The sequence below is a fragment of the Emys orbicularis genome, chromosome 12 (genome assembly GCF_028017835.1).
Source record: "Emys orbicularis isolate rEmyOrb1 chromosome 12, rEmyOrb1.hap1, whole genome shotgun sequence".
Classification (NCBI taxonomy): domain Eukaryota; kingdom Metazoa; phylum Chordata; order Testudines; family Emydidae; genus Emys; species Emys orbicularis.
The window spans coordinates 27,186,461-27,203,199 of NC_088694.1; the positions used below are offsets into that span (position 1 = coordinate 27,186,461).

Consider the following 16,739-nt stretch of genomic DNA (forward strand, 5'->3'; position numbering starts at 1 on the left):
CTTCATCTTGAGTTGGTGACCTATTGTAATGCATTAAACAAGCACGTTTCCCCTCCAATTCCCCAGTATGGATGCATTTAAAATACCATGTTGCTACTGAATTATCAGTCAATTACAATATCAGTCAATTGTTTGCATACTTTTATTGTGTGCTATTACCAGTTCAGTCTTTGAGGAAAATTCAGAGAGGTTAAGCTGTTGTAGCTTTTTCCTTTCATTGCCCTCCCCCCTTGTCTTGATCCAGTTTGCAGTCTTAGACTTAACTCCTCCCTGCCCCCTTATGACTTAATTCATGGAGAGGAGTTTCTTAAACTAGGCTATGTGCATGTTACACACTCCTGGTAGTGCTATTTCCTGCTGTGCCGTGTCTTCCAGCCTCCAGCCAACTGTACAGACTTCCTCCCGTTGGCTCATTGGATGAAATCCAGAGGATGGGTAAGAAGGTGTGTTCAGTGAGTGAGATTTTAAGGGGGTGAAATCAATGTAACTTACAATCAAAGGGTACCAGGATGTAAATTACACCAGCTTCTGTTTGCCTCAGAATTTGCCCCTTTTAAGAGTAGACTCACTTTCTTTGTCTTCCCATCATTACGTTTGGAGCCCTGTACTTTGTTTAGTCACTAAACCCTGAGCAGATGCAATAGTCACTGTTCCCATGAAAACAGTTTCCTCTGCATTTAGGAGTATATGGGATCTGAATGAGGGGGAGATGTATATATTGTAACGAGCATGATAAAGCAAGTGTAGGCAAAATGTATATGCACAATTCGAAGTCTGTTATGGGATCTCCTGGGACACCTCTCAGACTGGTGTACACTTGTGGTGCATTCACATTTCCAGGTGCAAAGAAATGTACTTCTGTGGGAGTTGCACATTCATGCAGGATGAGTGAGATAGGAGGAGGAGAAGTAAGATACTCTTTCTGCAGGAAAAGAGTAAGATACTAGTTAGACTGAATAGGGGGACTTTAGATGGGGCAAACCTTTGCTTGCCTTAGGATAAACTCATACCCACACAGTGCATGGAGTTTCCCTGGATAAGGGACAAATTTGCTATCTGATTTCTCAGAGGTGTCAGGCTTTCCATTCTCACCCATCCTAAATTTAAATTACAGGTAAAGTTCAGCTATAGCCCCACCCCCAAAAAAGTGCCGTGTGCTCTACTAGCAGTCTCATTTGGGGGATATTGACATTGCTTGGTTAACACTGAAGCAATCTTTCATCTCGGGGAGTATCTCACTAGTTGGCTGTGGTGATGAGGTGGGAGCCAAGCCTCCAAGCTCTTGTTGAGCAGTTTAGTCCTGCCACCTCAGCTGCATAGCAAAGATGAAACCCACCATAATCATGGTGAGGTTGGGAACTAAAAAGTTTTGGCAAATAACCAGGTTTAGCTCCAGCCCACATGTGTGGTGCGTAGGCTTCTCTAAAAGCAGTTAGGATATGTCTGTACAGCAGCAGCGCCTGTGGCTGGTCCAGGTCAGCTGGTTTGGGCTGCAGGGCTGTAAAATTGTTGGGTAGACATTGGAGCTGGAGTCTGGGCTCTAGAACCCTGTGAGGTGGGAGGGTCCCTGAGCCCAAACACCTACACAGCAATTAGATAGCCCCCTGAGCCTCACTCAGCTGGCACAGGCCAGCTGTGGGTTTTTAATTGCAGTGTAGACAGACCCTAAGGGACTTGCCCAAGGTTACAAAGGAAGTGGTGAAGCAGGGAATTGAGGATGCTGGCTGTGTAGTCAGAAGCCTGTAGAGGTGTTATGAATCACTGGTCAAATTGCTGCAGGCAGCCAAAGCCCTGGTCTACACCAGTAGTTCTCAACCAGGGGTCCGGGACCCCCTGGGGGCCGTGAGCAGGTTTCAGGGGGTTCGCCAAGCAGGAACGACATTAGACTTTCTCTGGCCCAGGGCAGGAAGCCAAAGCCCCACTGCATAGGGCTGTAGCCTGGGACCCTGAGCCCTGCCACCCGGGACTGAAGTTGAAGCTTGAGCAACTTAGCTTCATGGGGCTCCGGGCATTTGCCCTGCTTGCTACCCACTAATGCTGGTCCTGGCTTTTATATGCTACAACTGTTTTTCTGCATAAGTGGGCTGTGGCGTTTTTATAGCGTGCGGGGGGGAGGGCTCAGAAAGAAAAAGGTTGAGAACCTCTGGTCTACACTACACCATGAGGTCGACATAAGGCAGCTTATACACTACAGCCTTGCTCCTGATGATGTAAGTGCTCTACTACACAGACATCATAACTCAAGCCCTATGCTGCTCATGGAGATATCAGTGTAGTGAGGTCGATGCAGCGTCAATGTAGACGCAGTTATTGACTTGTGGGGGACAGAGAGCAGTCACAGGGAAAGGTGAGAAAGCTGCCACTTTGCCAGCTCAGCAGGCAGTAGAGCAGCCCCAGGGGGCAGCCAGGCTAAACTGCAGCCCAGATGCTCCTGCAGGCCACGAGCACAGCTGGGTGTGTGACATTCAGGCTGGGCTGTGGGAATGCACATGGAGCAGCTGTGTGCATGTGACACTGAGGTGAGTGACACCTGGCATGTGACGCAGACACACACAGGCAGTAGTGTGCATGGGACACCTGGCAGGTCTCACGCAGTTATTGCAGCCTCTTAGTAAACTGGTGTCAAGTATCAAAGGGGTAGCCGTGTTAGTCTGCATCTGAAGAAGTAGGTATTCACCCACAAAAGCTCATGCTCCAATACGTCTGTTAGTCTATAAGGTGCCACAGGACTCTTTGCTGCTTTTAGTAAACTGGCCAGCCCAGAGGTGGCTGTCACCTAAGGTCAGGCCATTTAGCCCTATGGCTGTGAGGGGGGAAAAGCTGAGGCCTGGTCTACACCTAAAACAAGCTGATCTTGATACATCATTCTGGGGTGTGAAAAATTCACACCTCTGACAAACATAGTTAAACTGACCTAAACCCCCATATAGACATCTCTAGGTCAATGGAAGAATTAGTCTGTCAGTCTAGCTACCACCTCTTGCGGGGGCGGATTTACTACAGTGACAGAAAACCCCTTCCATTGCTGTAGCAAGTGTCTACATTACAGCAGCATAACTGCAGCACTGCAGTTGTGTTGGTGTAGCCCGGGTAGTATAGATATACCCAGGACTCCTGCCAGCAGCCCTCATGTTCATGGCATTCACACAGAGATGTTAGATAAAACCCTTTATATTAAAAAAACAAACAAACAAACCACCCTCTTTCTGGAAGGTTGCAACGTAACACGACTTTAATTTTTAGAATTCAGAATGATCAAACACAAGAACCCAATCCAGAGAGAGACAAAGCAGGCTGCTCCCTAAAATAGAAAGGCACAACTCACCCCCACCTTACTCTAGGCTGGCTGGCTGCAAACTGACTCATTGCATGCTTCCCTACAGAGCCCCCTACCTTGCAAGCAGGTCTAGGAAAATGCCTGAGAAGTTAGAGAGAGATTTTCACACAGTTCTCAATACACCACAAGCCTCCCTTCACCCCTGCAGGGAAGTTACTCTGTGTCTCCAGCTGGACATCTCACTGTTAGCTACGTTCCCCTTTCCCATGCATGGAAGCAAGCGGGGCCGCCAGTTCATGGAAGCAGAAGAGGCTAAAGAATGGGGACTTTCTGTCACTTCAAAGAGCAGGCCAGTGGGTGTTATCGTAGGCAGCTCAAAACTCTACTTGCTCTGGGATAGGGGACTGGAGGCTACTGAGGGCTGGGAAGCTGATTCTGAAGAGGAAGGAGAGAGAGGCTATTGGACTAGAGCAGGGGCTAGCCCTGTGTAGGGAGTGGAACTCGGGCTCCTCGTGGTTAAAGGTTTTTCCTTCTGCTAGGATCTCTCTATTCCAGGGGGTTCTCAAACTTCATTGCACCACAACCCCTACTCTCAACAAAAATTACTACATGACCCCAGGAGGGGGAATTGAAGCCTGAGCTCGCCCAAACCTGGCCACCCTGGGTTGGGGGCCTGTAACATGAGCCCTGCCGCCCAGGGCTGAAGCCCTTGGGCTTCGGCTTTCGCCATGGGCGGTGGGGCTCGGGCTGCGGCCCCGGGTCCTAGCAAGTCTAAAATGGTGACACCATTTTAATGGGGTCCCGACCCGCTGTTTGAGAACCGCTGCTCTGTTTCAGGCGAGGGGAACATGGCTATTGCTAACCTAGCTTAAAGGATGGGCAAAGCCACATGGATAGCTAAAATTCTCACCTGATCCCCAGCCTTTGCGCTAAATGCACAATGCACCCTTTTCTTAATGCTCAGAAGAGTTCCTTCCATTAACAGCAAGGGAACTGAATGTTAATTTCCATGCCCCCTCTCTCTCTTTTGCTGCTGGCCAGGTCAGAAGCAGCCAAAACACTTGGTGCAGGGCTCTCCTAGCAGTATTCCCACATGCTAGCCATGCACTTAAGCTCCTGAAGGAATGTAGACCCTGTCCCACACCCAGAGCATGCTCCTTTCAAGTCAAAAATATGCCTTTGGCTGGAAATAAAAACAAAAAAGCAAGGCAAAAAATTAGAATCCAGATGTCTGCGCTGAAAGCCATTCCAAGCAGCCTGCAGTTCACATGGGAACTTCTATAATGGCAACTGCAACCCAAAATCCTAAATAATCATTTCAACAAAATCAAAGACATCTCCACCACAGGTTGTTAGAGAGAGAGGGAAAGCATTAGTCATTCTTGCTGCCTAAGCCTTGGATGGAACTTCACAAGATAATGCCCCATTATTCAAGAGTGCTGAACAATGCCTGTGACAATAGAACAAAGCGAGAGAAAATTTAACACTGCCCTTGAAAAGGGTTCAGGCCCCCAAGTCTGGATTTATTCATAATAGCGAACCAAGTATTCATACATAAGCTAAATTATGACTCAACTGGCATCACAGGCACGTGGTGGGCTAAAGCTCATGACTGGAATATTGGCATAGAGGGGCATAGCTTGCTCAGAAAGGACAAGCAGATGTTGTGTATCAAGAATATATACACTTGTTCTGAAAGGTGAGAGGAAGACCAGTTGAAAGTCTCTAGGTAAAGATAGAGCAAAAACAATAGAGATTACATCATGGTAGGGGGTCTACTGTAGACCTCTAAACCAGGCAGAGGATGTGGATGAGGCAGTTCTGGAACAAACAAACAAATACCCAATCATCCCTGGTAGTAATGGGCACTGTAACTACCCAGGCATCTGCTGGAAAAGTAATGTGGCAAAACTTGTTACAAGTCCATCACAGCTTCAGCTCAGAACTAGCACATGGTGTTATGGGGCCTCAGTAGGCCCAGACCTTCCAACCTTTCCCTAAGGACTGGGGCCCTCCATGGCCAGGGGTCCTGTCTCTTTCCTGGATCAAGAGGAAGTCCCTGTGTCTATATAAAACCAGGCTATTTATCCAAAACATCCGGGTCCATGGAGAATCCAGTTTGAATATATGCAAACCTCTGCGGGGGGTGGGGGTGGCTTCAAAGGAATACCGGAAGCCTGTTAGCATCCCCCTCTTCCTAAAGGCCACAATAACACATACCCAAATGCATTTTTAATGCAATGAACCCCAAAAGTATTAGCCCTAATTCAATAAAGTATCTTAATTCCAAAAGGTTTAGGGTGACCAGACAGCAAATGTTAAAAATTGGGACAGGGGGTGAGGGGTAATAGGAGCCTATATAAGAAAAAGACCCAAAAATCGGGACTGTCCCTAAACTCTCTTGCTTTGGCAATGATTCTACAAGCAATCTAAATAACTAAATAAATAATCCCGCAATGCTGAGTGAAGCTCTGAGTTGGGAAATGGTCTATACCATAATATCATAGCCAGTGAGCCATTAAAAAGGCAACTTAAAAATCATATAATAAAACCAGTCCCTAAGTTGTTACCAAAAGCATCTGAAATTTTAGCAACAAAGGGTCAGGGTCCCGTGTCCCTTCCCCTGGTGTAAATGCCACTGGCATGATAAATTAGTGAGAGAGCGACAACAGAATAAAAAAAAATCAAATGTCTTTTTCACGAGCGATATCTATTTTCATTCCCCACAGCGAGGATGTTTGCTCACTTTCACTTTCTGCTTCTAGTCAGTTTTACTTCCAGGTTCTCATAACCTCGCATAATTTGTGTAGGTCACGCTGCTGGGGAAACAGAGTTCCTAGTCATTGGGGACTGAGTCAGCTCTCAGTTATGCTGGCATAATTGAGGTTGTTAAGGGAAATGCCAAAGGAGAGGAGCCATTTTGTGGAGTATCATTTAAAAAAAAAATTAACGTGTGGTGACTGAATTGTAAGCTAGCGCTATAAGAAAGGTATTTTGCTCCTGCATGTGAATAGAAATGTCTTCCATCATTGACTCCTCCTTTCTTTTCTGCTGGCTTCCCCTCCCCTGAAGCTGCCTCCAAGTATTACTGTTGCTGTGACCGTTTTGGACTCTGCTGGTATAATGTATGAATTCTGTGCGAGGTAGGGTTGCCAGGTGTCTGGTTTTCAACCGGAAAGTCTGGTCAAAAGGGAACCTCTGCAGTATATCTGACCGGACACCAAAAGTCCAGTTACATGGGCCGGTGGAGGCACCGGGTCATCATCCCGCACCAGGCCCTGCTCAGCCAGGGCCACCTCCTACCTGCAGCTCCTGGGCAGGCAGACTCCATGTTGGGGCTGCAATTCGTGCCCCAGCGCTGGAGAAGAGGGAGCCCAGCTTGGGGTGGGGATGGGTGTGTGTGGAGGGGATCGAGTGACAAGGAAGGGGGAGCGGGGAGAAGAGGGAGTGATGGGGGAGGAGGGGAGAGGAGTGAGTGGGGGGCGGGGCCTGGGGAAAAGGTGAAATAGGGGGAGGGCCTTGGGGGGAAGAGGTGGAGCAGGGGGCAAGGGGAGGTTCTTGCACTCCTGCTGTAGTGTCCAGTTTTCAGACATTAGAAAGTTGGCAACCCTAGTATGTCTCTTCACCAAGCTGCAGACTCCATTTTGAACATGCAGTCTTGTCTCTTCACCAAGCTGCAGACTCCATTTTGAACATGCAGCCCTTTGTCTTCTCTTTGCTTCCAGCTTGGACTGAAATTCTAACAGGGTAGAAGGCAAAGGCCTGACAACAGAGAGTTGTTAAACTTTGATAATAGACCATCTAAATGACAGAGATGGCTGTCCCCACCTCCCTCCAGCAAACCAGTTTTTCAAGGGAAGATCACCTTGGCAACAAAGTCACCTGGCAGGGGGCTGAAATCACCTGAGCAGAATGTCACCGGACAAAGAGGCTGGCAGTTATAAAAGGGTAGGGGCTACTTTACTGAGGGGGCCATTTTTCTCCAGCTCAAGATGAAGGAGAAGGAACTAAGCAACTCAGGAAGTAGGAGCTTGATGAGACAAGGGATCTTGTCCAAAGGTAATAACAAAATGTTTTTTAAGTACATCAGAAGCAGGAAGCCTGCTAAACAACCAGTGGGGCCCCTTGACGATGAAAATGATAAAGTCATTGCGGAGAAACTAAATGGATTCTTTGCTTCAGTCTTCACGGCTGAGGATGTTAGGGAGATTCCCAAACCTGAGCTGGCTTTTGTAGGTGACAAATCTGAGGAACTGTCACAGATTGAAGTATCACTAGAGGAGGTTTTGGAATTAATTGATAAACTCAACATTAACAAGTCACCGGGACCAGATGGCATTCACCCAAGAGTTCTGAAAGAACTCAAATGTGAAGTTGCGGAACTATTAACTAAGGTTTGTAACCTGTCCTTTAAATCGGCTTCGGTACCCAATGACTGGAAGTTAGCTAATGTAACGCCAATATTTAAAAAGGGCTCTAGGGGTGATCCCGGCAATTACAGACCGGTAAGTCTAACGTCGGTACCGGGCAAATTAGTTGAAACAATAGTAAAGAACAAAATTGTCAGACACATAGAAAAACATAAACTCTTGAACAATAGTCAACATGGTTTCTGTAAAGGGAAATCGTGTCTTACTAATCTATTAGAGTTCTTTGAAGGGGTCAACAAACATGTGGACAAGGGGGATCCGGTGGACATAGTGTTCTTAGATTTCCAGAAAGCCTTTAAAAAGGTCCCTCACCAAAGGCTCTTACATAAATTAAGCTGTCATGGGATAAAAGGGAAGGTCCTTTCATGGATTGAGAACTGGTTAAAGGACAGGGAACAAAGGGTAGGAATTAATGGTAAATTCTCAGAATGGAGAGGGGTAACTAGTGGTGTTCCCCAAGGGTCAGTCCTAGGACCAATCCTATTCAATTTATTCATAAATGATCTGGAGAAAGGGGTAAACAGTGAGGTGGCAAAGTTTGCAGATGATACTAAACTACTCAAGATAGTTAAGACCAAAGCAGATTGTGAAGAACTTCAAAAAGATCTCACAAAACTAAGTGATTGGGCAGCAAAATGGCAAATGAAATTTAATGTGGATAAATGTAAAGTAATGCACATTGGAAAAAATAACCCCAACTATACATACAACATGATGGGGGCTAATTTAGCTACAACGAGTCAGGAAAAAGATCTTGGCGTCATCGTGGATAGTTCTCTAAAGATGTCCACGCAGTGTGCAGAGGCGGTCAAAAAAGCAAACAGGATGTTAGGAATCATTAAAAAGGGGATAGAGAATAAGACTGAGAATATATTATTGCCCTTATATAAATCCATGGTACGCCCACATCTCGAATACTGTGTACAGATGTGGTCTCCTCACCTCAAAAAAGATATTCTAGCACTAGAAAAGGTTCAGAAAAGAGCAACTAAAATGATTAAGGGTTTAGAGAGGGTCCCATATGAGGAAAGATTAAAGAGGCTAGGACTCTTCAGTTTGGAAAAGAGAAGACTAAGGGGGGACATGATAGAGGTATATAAAATCATGAGTGATGTTGAGAAAGTGGATAAGGAAAAGTTATTTACTTATTCCCATAATACAAGAACTAGGGGTCACCAAATGAAATTAATAGGCAGCAGGTTTAAAACAAATAAAAGGAAGTTCTTCTTCACGCAGCGCACAGTCAACTTGTGGAACTCCTTACCTGAGGAGGTTGTGAAGGCTAGAACTATAACAATGTTTAAAAGGGGACTGGATAAATTCATGGTGGCTAAGTCCATAAATGGCTATTAGCCAGGATGGGTAAGAATGGTGTCCCTAGCCTCTGTTCGTCAGAGGATGGAGATGGATGGCAGGAGAGAGATCACTTGATCATTGCCTGTTAGGTTCACTCCCTCTGGGGCACCTGGCATTGGCCACTGTCGGTAGACAGATACTGGGCTAGATGGACCTTTGGTCTGACCCAGTACGGCCTTTCTTATGTTCTTATCTTCCTACCCACTTGGACCCAGATGGTCCCCCAAGAGCTCCTCAGGGAAGGGTGAGCTAGCCTGGGGCATTGCGGTTAGGATGTTTGCTGTGTCCTAAATGCTATGGGCTCTCTTGTGCGTTAGCTGTTGAGTAAAAGCGCAGTGGTGTTAGAATCCTACATGAAATGGCTGTGTGTGATATATGCTACACCTCCTGTGTGTCTCCAGCAAGTGAAACGAGATCCTGGAAGGCTCACACCTTTGGGGTGCGGTTCCAGGAGAAGGGTGCATTTTGGTTACTGGGGGGAAGGGGGGTAGGAGGGCTCCAGAAATCATAGAATCATAGAAGATTAGGGTTGGAAGAGACCTCAGGAGGTTCTCTAGTCCAACCCCCTGCTCAAAGGAGGACCAACCCCAACTAAATCATCCCAGCCAGGGCTTTGTCAAGCCGGGTCTTAAAAACCTCTAAGGATGGAGATTCCACCACCTCCCTAGGGAACCTATTTCAGTGCTTCACCACCCTCCTAGTGAAATAGTATTTCCTAATATCCAGCCTAGACCTCCCCCACTGCAACTTGAGGGTAACAGTCTGAAAGTTGGTGCTCAGGAAAATGTGCCACTGATACCAAGAGAAGAAAGAGTGTTGCAGTCTACAGAGACCCACGGAAGCTTAAAACACGCGAGGATCCAGAGGCTTGGATTCCCTTCACAGCAAGCTGTTGGGTGGCTGGCGGGGATCCATGACAGTGGCGTGGTGATGTAGCCTGCCTTAGTGTGAGGCTATCATTTGGCCCATATTGAATCTTTTCTTAAGTAAATGTATTATTATGCTTTGTGCAGAGGGGAACAATTTGCAGTGACTAGAAAAAAGTGAACAAAACTTGATAACGCAAGATGCAGTAGGCAGGACCTGTATTGTGCACCTGCTTCCGGGTGATGCAGCAGGAACCTAGAATAAAGAAGAGAGCGACAGCGATTTGAGCCAAAGTAGCATCCCTTCCTGTGCCCAGCCATTATTAGGATGTGTATTTATTGCAGCCACTAAGGGCCATAGTTCCAAAACAGCCCTGCTCCAAGTTAGGCACCAGCATAAGTGGGCAGGTTTTCAGAAGAGCTCAGTGTGCCAGGCACGCATTGGGTGCTAGGGATTTTAGAAAATGTGGTCCTTGTTAGGTGCCTAAATGCGAGCATGAGGTTGTTCTTGTAGGTAGTTTTGAAAATCTGGCCCTTTGGGCTTTTCTTGAGCCATAGGACTGGGACGAGCTTTTCACAAAGGATTAATGGCTGTGGGACAAGTTCTCCTCCAGTTACACCAGTGTGAATTTACAGTAACGGCAGTGAAGTTGCTCCTGATTGACACTGATATGGGTGAGGTCAGCATCTGGCCCTTCCGTTCTGGAGGAGCTCCTGTACCATGATCCCAGTTTGAAATCATCTCTTCTCTTGCCTTCTGGAACCTCGTCAGTGCTCTTTCTGAAGGGAAGAGAGTTACTTCGATCCTTTGCTCTATGGACAATATTTGATCTAGTGGTTCATGGATATTCTGACCACGTTATTATCACAATTACTGATTATTGTATAGTGACCAAAATGTGCTCAACACTTATGAGAGGCTAGAAATGGACCAACCTTTGGCTTCTTCTGTCTGGTAAATCCCTTCTCAGATGATCTTGAGAAATATTCTTCTGGGCTGTCAGAAACAGACATTTTTTTAGATGTCATCTTCAGTTTTAAATGTCTCTTCGGGGTCTCGAATAGGATAGGACTACACACAGGCACATCTCTCAGAAGGGAAGCTATTCTCACTGAGATTTGCAACACATTCCTGCTGCTCTTTGAATGAAACAATTATCTGCCTTACTTTGTATGCCAACCTCATCAGTATTCACATTGTTAACCGATTGACCCAGAATGCAGAACAACATTAATCATGCAATATGCCACCCTTCAGTCTATACTGTGTGATTGCTTTACCTCCAGATTTGCCTCCCTGGAGACTGGACACCTGGACCTCCAGTAAGTCTCAATAGACATGTGAGGCCCATTTCAACGGGCCTGATTAACCTTTTCATTATCCCAGGTATGGAATTACTTTGTAAAGCTGCTCTAACCTATGCCAGGGCCGGGACACAACTGAACAGAGACTCAGAGAACTCCCTGATGCCTCCCACTTCTGGTGCTCTTAGTGGATCCCAGCCACAGCAGCGAATTTGCCCCTTAGTTTCTAAGAAAAATCATATTTAACCATACCGGGCCAGGGCCTCTGCTTACATTGCACCTTGTGCCATCATTTGCATCTATGCAAAGCAGGGGGTAAGAGGACACTGGTGCGAATGGAAAAAGCATTTTGCACTCACTTTGCACAGGTGTAAATGATGAGAAGTTGTGAGGCAGTGGGGACTCAGGCCCATTGCTTTCAAATTCAGCAAAGACATCACTCATCATCCTCATCCTCATCAAATGCAGTAGTAGATTGTGCAAATACTACTGAGCAGCCTGCATTTGAATCCCTGTCTGATTCAAAGGAAGTTTTAATAAATTCTCTTTTGGGGAGGAAGGGGGAGGCAGGAAGGGAGGACACAGGCGAGGGCACATACTTTAGATTTAGGGTTATAGCAAAAGTTGTTTTTCCAATTCACAACATGGAAATGGTGAGACACTGATGTATGTCCAATGTGTAGTTACAATGGTTGCTTTTTTTCGAAACGCTGAGTTCCAGAGGTGACTTAAATGCTTTCCCAGGGGGCAAGCGGAGAGAATGAATGGACACAAAGGTCATGGGGCACGCTATTAGTAAAGAGCTGGGGATAATTCATGGGGAGGTGAGAAGAGGGACCACAGCATGAGAGATCGGAACAAAAGGCAATTGACTTCCGGTGAGCTCAATACCCACATTTATATATCCAGGAGCTAATTATTGACTGAGCTTTTGCCTCATGAATATTTACAGCACCTTGAGGGACCATGAGTCTTAATATTGACTGAAACTCAGACAATGTATGTACTGTTATTTTGTGCAGACTACTTGTGCAAGCAGAGTGGTTTTTAAGGGATGACAGCAGGGCTGTGTAGTTAGAGCTCTGCACTGCTGACTCTATGACAAAGCTACACTACTGTTGCATGGTGTGATTTTCAGCTCGAGCAGACATACGCACACTAGCTCTGATTGGGCTAGCATGCTAAAAATAGCAGTTTGGTCGTGGTGGCATGGCCAGCGGCTTGGCCTAGCCAACCAAGTATTACCCCGGCTGAGCTCCTAGATGCAATCACAACTCAGATTGTCATGGCCTGGACCTGTAAGAACTGGAAGCACTGTAGAACCACCACTATGCTGATGCCCTTCTGCTGTTCTGTAACAAACAAGGAGCCGTGTTGATACAGGTTCAGTGAGACAGAATGAATTCTAAACAAGACCATCAAAATGATTGGGCGGGAGGGGGAACCCGAGAGTTGACCATGACCAGCTAATGCATTTTTAAACACCGCTCACTTTGTCTACACTAAATGCTAAGAAGGGTTTAAAAGCTGGTTAGTTAACACTTTAGATATTTGCCAAGCACTCTTAATTTTTCTAGTCTAGACAGGATGCAAAGGGCATTCTGGCCCAGCCGTTGTCAGGCAGGGAACTGCACTCTGCTGAGATTAAAAGATTCTCCAATGTTGTGATTAAATTCAATGGGTCAGTTGCTCCTCTCACACCAGTTTTACACCTGCTACACCAAACCTGGCCATTCAGTAATCATGAATCAGGACCCAGAAATAATGAGATTATTTTGAGATTATTAAAAATAATACATTTTGGGTTCTTTGTATTTGCCTTCTGGTTTTCTGAACCTTTAGGTGGCTTTTGATTCATTCACTCAAGCTTTTCTCTGCAACCCAGAGGCCTACAGACTTACCTTTTTAAAAAAAAAGGCAAGATGAGAGTCTCACCTACTCATGTGCCTCCAGGAGGTGGGACTTTAAGAAGAACACAATATGTCATGAGATTCTCAATAAAATCATGAATTAGCAACACTTGCTTAGAGACCACTTGTAACCATTGCTGGTTGGCATAAGTTAGAGCAGAACTTAGCCTGTTTTAACCTGTTGGGGTTGGGGGCCAGTGCAGATGTGCCATGAGATCCAGGAAGCTGTAACTGGCTCCTGGATAGCTCCTCCCTGCTGTCCTGCACTGAGTGGCTCTCTATATGGAACAGAATCCGGGTCTTACAGACAAAACATCCTCAAATCCAGAAGAGCTTTGTTCGACCCAACAGACTATGCCTCATCCCAAGCATAGCCAACCCATTGGCAGAGATGAAACAGGAAAGAGTGAATCCAGAAACACCAGCCGGGGCCCAGTAGTCCTGAAAAGGTGAGAGAGAAGACAGCAGAGGTGGAGTAATTTCCCTTTTTTTATTATACAGGATTTTATATACAAGGCCACCTTCTTCCCACATATCAGCATCATGGTCAGTTCATAGCAAAAATTGCAGCTCGTCTCTCAAAGCCTAGACAACAATGCTACAACAGCTCGGCACAGCACAATGGACAAACAAATGGTACTGGAACTGAAACATGGAAGGAAGAGGAGAAGGAAAAGAAAAGAATGTTCATCCCTTTTAGTCCTCATGATTATTTCCAACGAAGAAATGCAAGTAAAACGTTGTGCTTCAAAAGCCATGCTTATGAGTAGGCCAGGCTCTTTCGGAGAGGGAAGCATGGCCCCATGGCTTGCTTTCCACTCTGTCTTCCTCCTAAAGACTCTGTGAGAGGCCTGGGTTTGAGTGCTGGAGCAGAAACCAGGAGGACGCTGGGAAACTGTTCGAGCAGCTCTCTGTGGTTCTGCTTTGTTTCATCCTGTTTCTTGGAGTCTGGTCAAGGAGAAGACTTGGGCGGCACTCAGGGGGGCGAGGGGGGCCTCCAGTTGGTGTGGCAGTGTGGACTGAGTCTCAGCCCCATCAACCTCTGAAGCCAGAGACTAAGAATAGGCCCAATAAAGAGGGAATCTATGACCATGCAACAGCGGAAAAGTGGGGGGTCCTTTTACGGACTTTCCTTTGAAGAAACCACCCATGTCTGCTGCTGACCTTTGTCTTCTGGGCTGTGAGTGGGCTAAGGGCAGTGTGAATTCGGGGTGGGGAGGAAAGCGGATGTTCTAATTCCCTCAGGCCCAGCACGCCGGACACTAACCCTCACAAGTCTTTTACGCTCAGGCGAGTTACTGCATCCTCCAGCCCCATTGCAATACACAGCGATGTAGAGAGCAGCCTACGGGGTCTGGTGCAGGGACCAGCTCATCCCGCCTGCACCACCTCCCAGCCAGACCTTGAAGGCCCAAAAGGGGGCTGGCGTGAGGGATTGTGTGTGACCATGCTGCTATCAGGGATTGAGTCGCCTGCCGAACCATGCGCAGGTGCTGGGCCGGAGGGGAAGAGATGGCATCGCACCCCTCAGTCTGAACTGTTTGATTGTCCAATAAAAGGGTCTCACGCTAGCCACCTGGGTCCACTTTCACCCACACCCCCTTAGTCCACAGTGACTGTTTGCCTGTTTACCCTTTAGTTACGCGTTGTCAGTCGGATGGCTAAGAAACCAGACCTCTGAAGACTAAAGGTGCTTTGTTTCTGCTGCTCTGGCTCACTTATTCTCCTGTCGATGGCTTCCTTCTCTCTCTTCGTGCTGACATGCTGGGCCAAGGAGCCCAGCGCGCAACAAGGGGCATGCTACCGATTCCCTTACACTCGGAGGTGACCGTGCATCCAAGGTGGCTCATGGGATGAAAAGGACTCAGAACGAGGTGATCGGTCCGGGGAGGAAAGGTGCCCCTCTGCCCCATTCATGAACATGATCATATGTGTGAAACTACAAATTGTCCAGACCAACATACTCATTTCCCCAATTAACAAACACGCCGGCCCCTTCTACCTCAGGAACTAAATTCTTTATTGGATTATGACTAGCTATCTCTTCCCGCCCCTAAGGACAGCTCTACAACGTCCCCGATTCATTTTATAATACAACCTCCATCCCAGAGTGTGGTCAGTGACGGTCATGGAGCATGTGTTTGTCTGCTGCCCAGGCCGGCAGCAGGGCTCTGAGGAGCAGGGATCCACTTGGATGACTGGTTTTCTTTGTTTTTGCTTTACAGATGGGTTGAAGATGTCGGTCCATGTTTCTCCTTTGGAATGCCAGGCAGAGATGACAGCAGCCCTGCATTTTATGCTTGTCCGGCTCAGCATGCCAGTCCAGGATATAACCTCGTGCTCTCCTCACACTGGTGTTCATCGCTGTTCCGAACGTGCTACTAGGAGAGAGGAGGGAGAAAAACAGGAGCATCACTCTCCTTGTGATTTAGGAGATGCATTTAGGGGTCAATCCAGAGCCCAGCTGAGCAGCCAGGCTTGGTGCTGGGAAAATGCACAGGGTTTGTGGGGAGATGCAACTTCCAAAGCAGCTAAAATACATAAGGGGGAAACGTTTCCCCTGAATCCAGCATGCAACCCTTGGAGACTTGAGAGCTGCACTAGCTATACCTGGTTACTGTAGGCTGGCATCCTCCACATCTGTGTAATGGCTGTTCTCCTGGCGGGAGGGAAAAGGCAACGAGAAACAGAAACAGGAAATCAACATTAGCCTCTCCTCCTGGGCTGTTCCAGCACAAGGAGTTCAATGATTAGCTCAGACCATGGTGGAAGAGATGGAGGGTGGGGAAGGTGTCAAATCATTTATTCCATGGATGGAATAAATAATGTCGCTGGGGAGCAGCAACAGATAGGGTCCCTAGCATGGATATTCACACACCGCATCGAAAGCATGCAGGGAACATAACAAAAGGCCAAATCCTACAAGTGGTTGCTTGTTGTTTATGGCCTCTCAGTCTCTCCTGTTGAAGCTGTTGCATTCTGGGTAAATAATTAGAGTCATTGGAGCAGGGGGACTGGATCCTGGGGCTCCTACCACCTCGGGGAGGGCTCTAACCACAGATCTCGCTCTCTCGGGGTGGTGGGAGCTTTTGAGGGCGACGCTGTGTTTGTTATGTGCTGTGCACACTAACTTGGCTTCTGTTAGTCTGTGTTTGTTTCTGTTTTGTTATTTGCAGTTTCATTGTTTTAGGGGTGTTGGGTCCCCCCCCTCTTCTCCTTGGGCATGGTGGGGGGTTCAGATCAGGTTCAGGGGATTGGCTTCAGATGGGTTTACTTCTCCTCCTATATGTTATGTATGTGGCTAGTATCATCCGTTTTATGCGTCAGATTTATATGCATGAGCTTTTGCTCAGTGAACTCCTCGCCTGAGGAGATGGATGGTCACGAGAGATGTACCCTCACCTTAGGAGACATGCAGGGGCAACTCCTGCATTGAACATCTTGGGAAGTCTGCAGCAGCGGAGCTTCCCTCCTACACACCTTCTAAGCTGTGCAATACAGGCCTGATCCGAAGCCCATTAAAGGCAATGGAAGGGATCCCATCAGTTTCCATGGGCTTTGGATGAGGCCCTATGAAGATGCTCCTCAAAAGATG

General features: G+C 47.0%; 1 protein-coding gene across 2 annotated transcripts in view; it reads right to left on the reverse strand.

Moving 5' to 3' along the window:
• Positions 1 to 15,453: 15,453 nt before the first annotated feature.
• The window catches only part of RALY (RALY heterogeneous nuclear ribonucleoprotein), a 105,688-nt gene continuing 104,402 nt past the window's right edge, over positions 15,454 to 16,739 (reverse strand). Inside the window, exon 8 of one of the 2 annotated variants that reach the window (XM_065414602.1) lies at positions 15,454 to 15,522. In XM_065414602.1, the coding sequence (XP_065270674.1) occupies positions 15,454 to 15,522 (69 nt within the window). Of the gene's footprint in view, positions 15,523 to 15,758; positions 15,804 to 16,739 lie in introns of those variants that run through there. The other variant, XM_065414604.1, reaches the window with a different exon arrangement.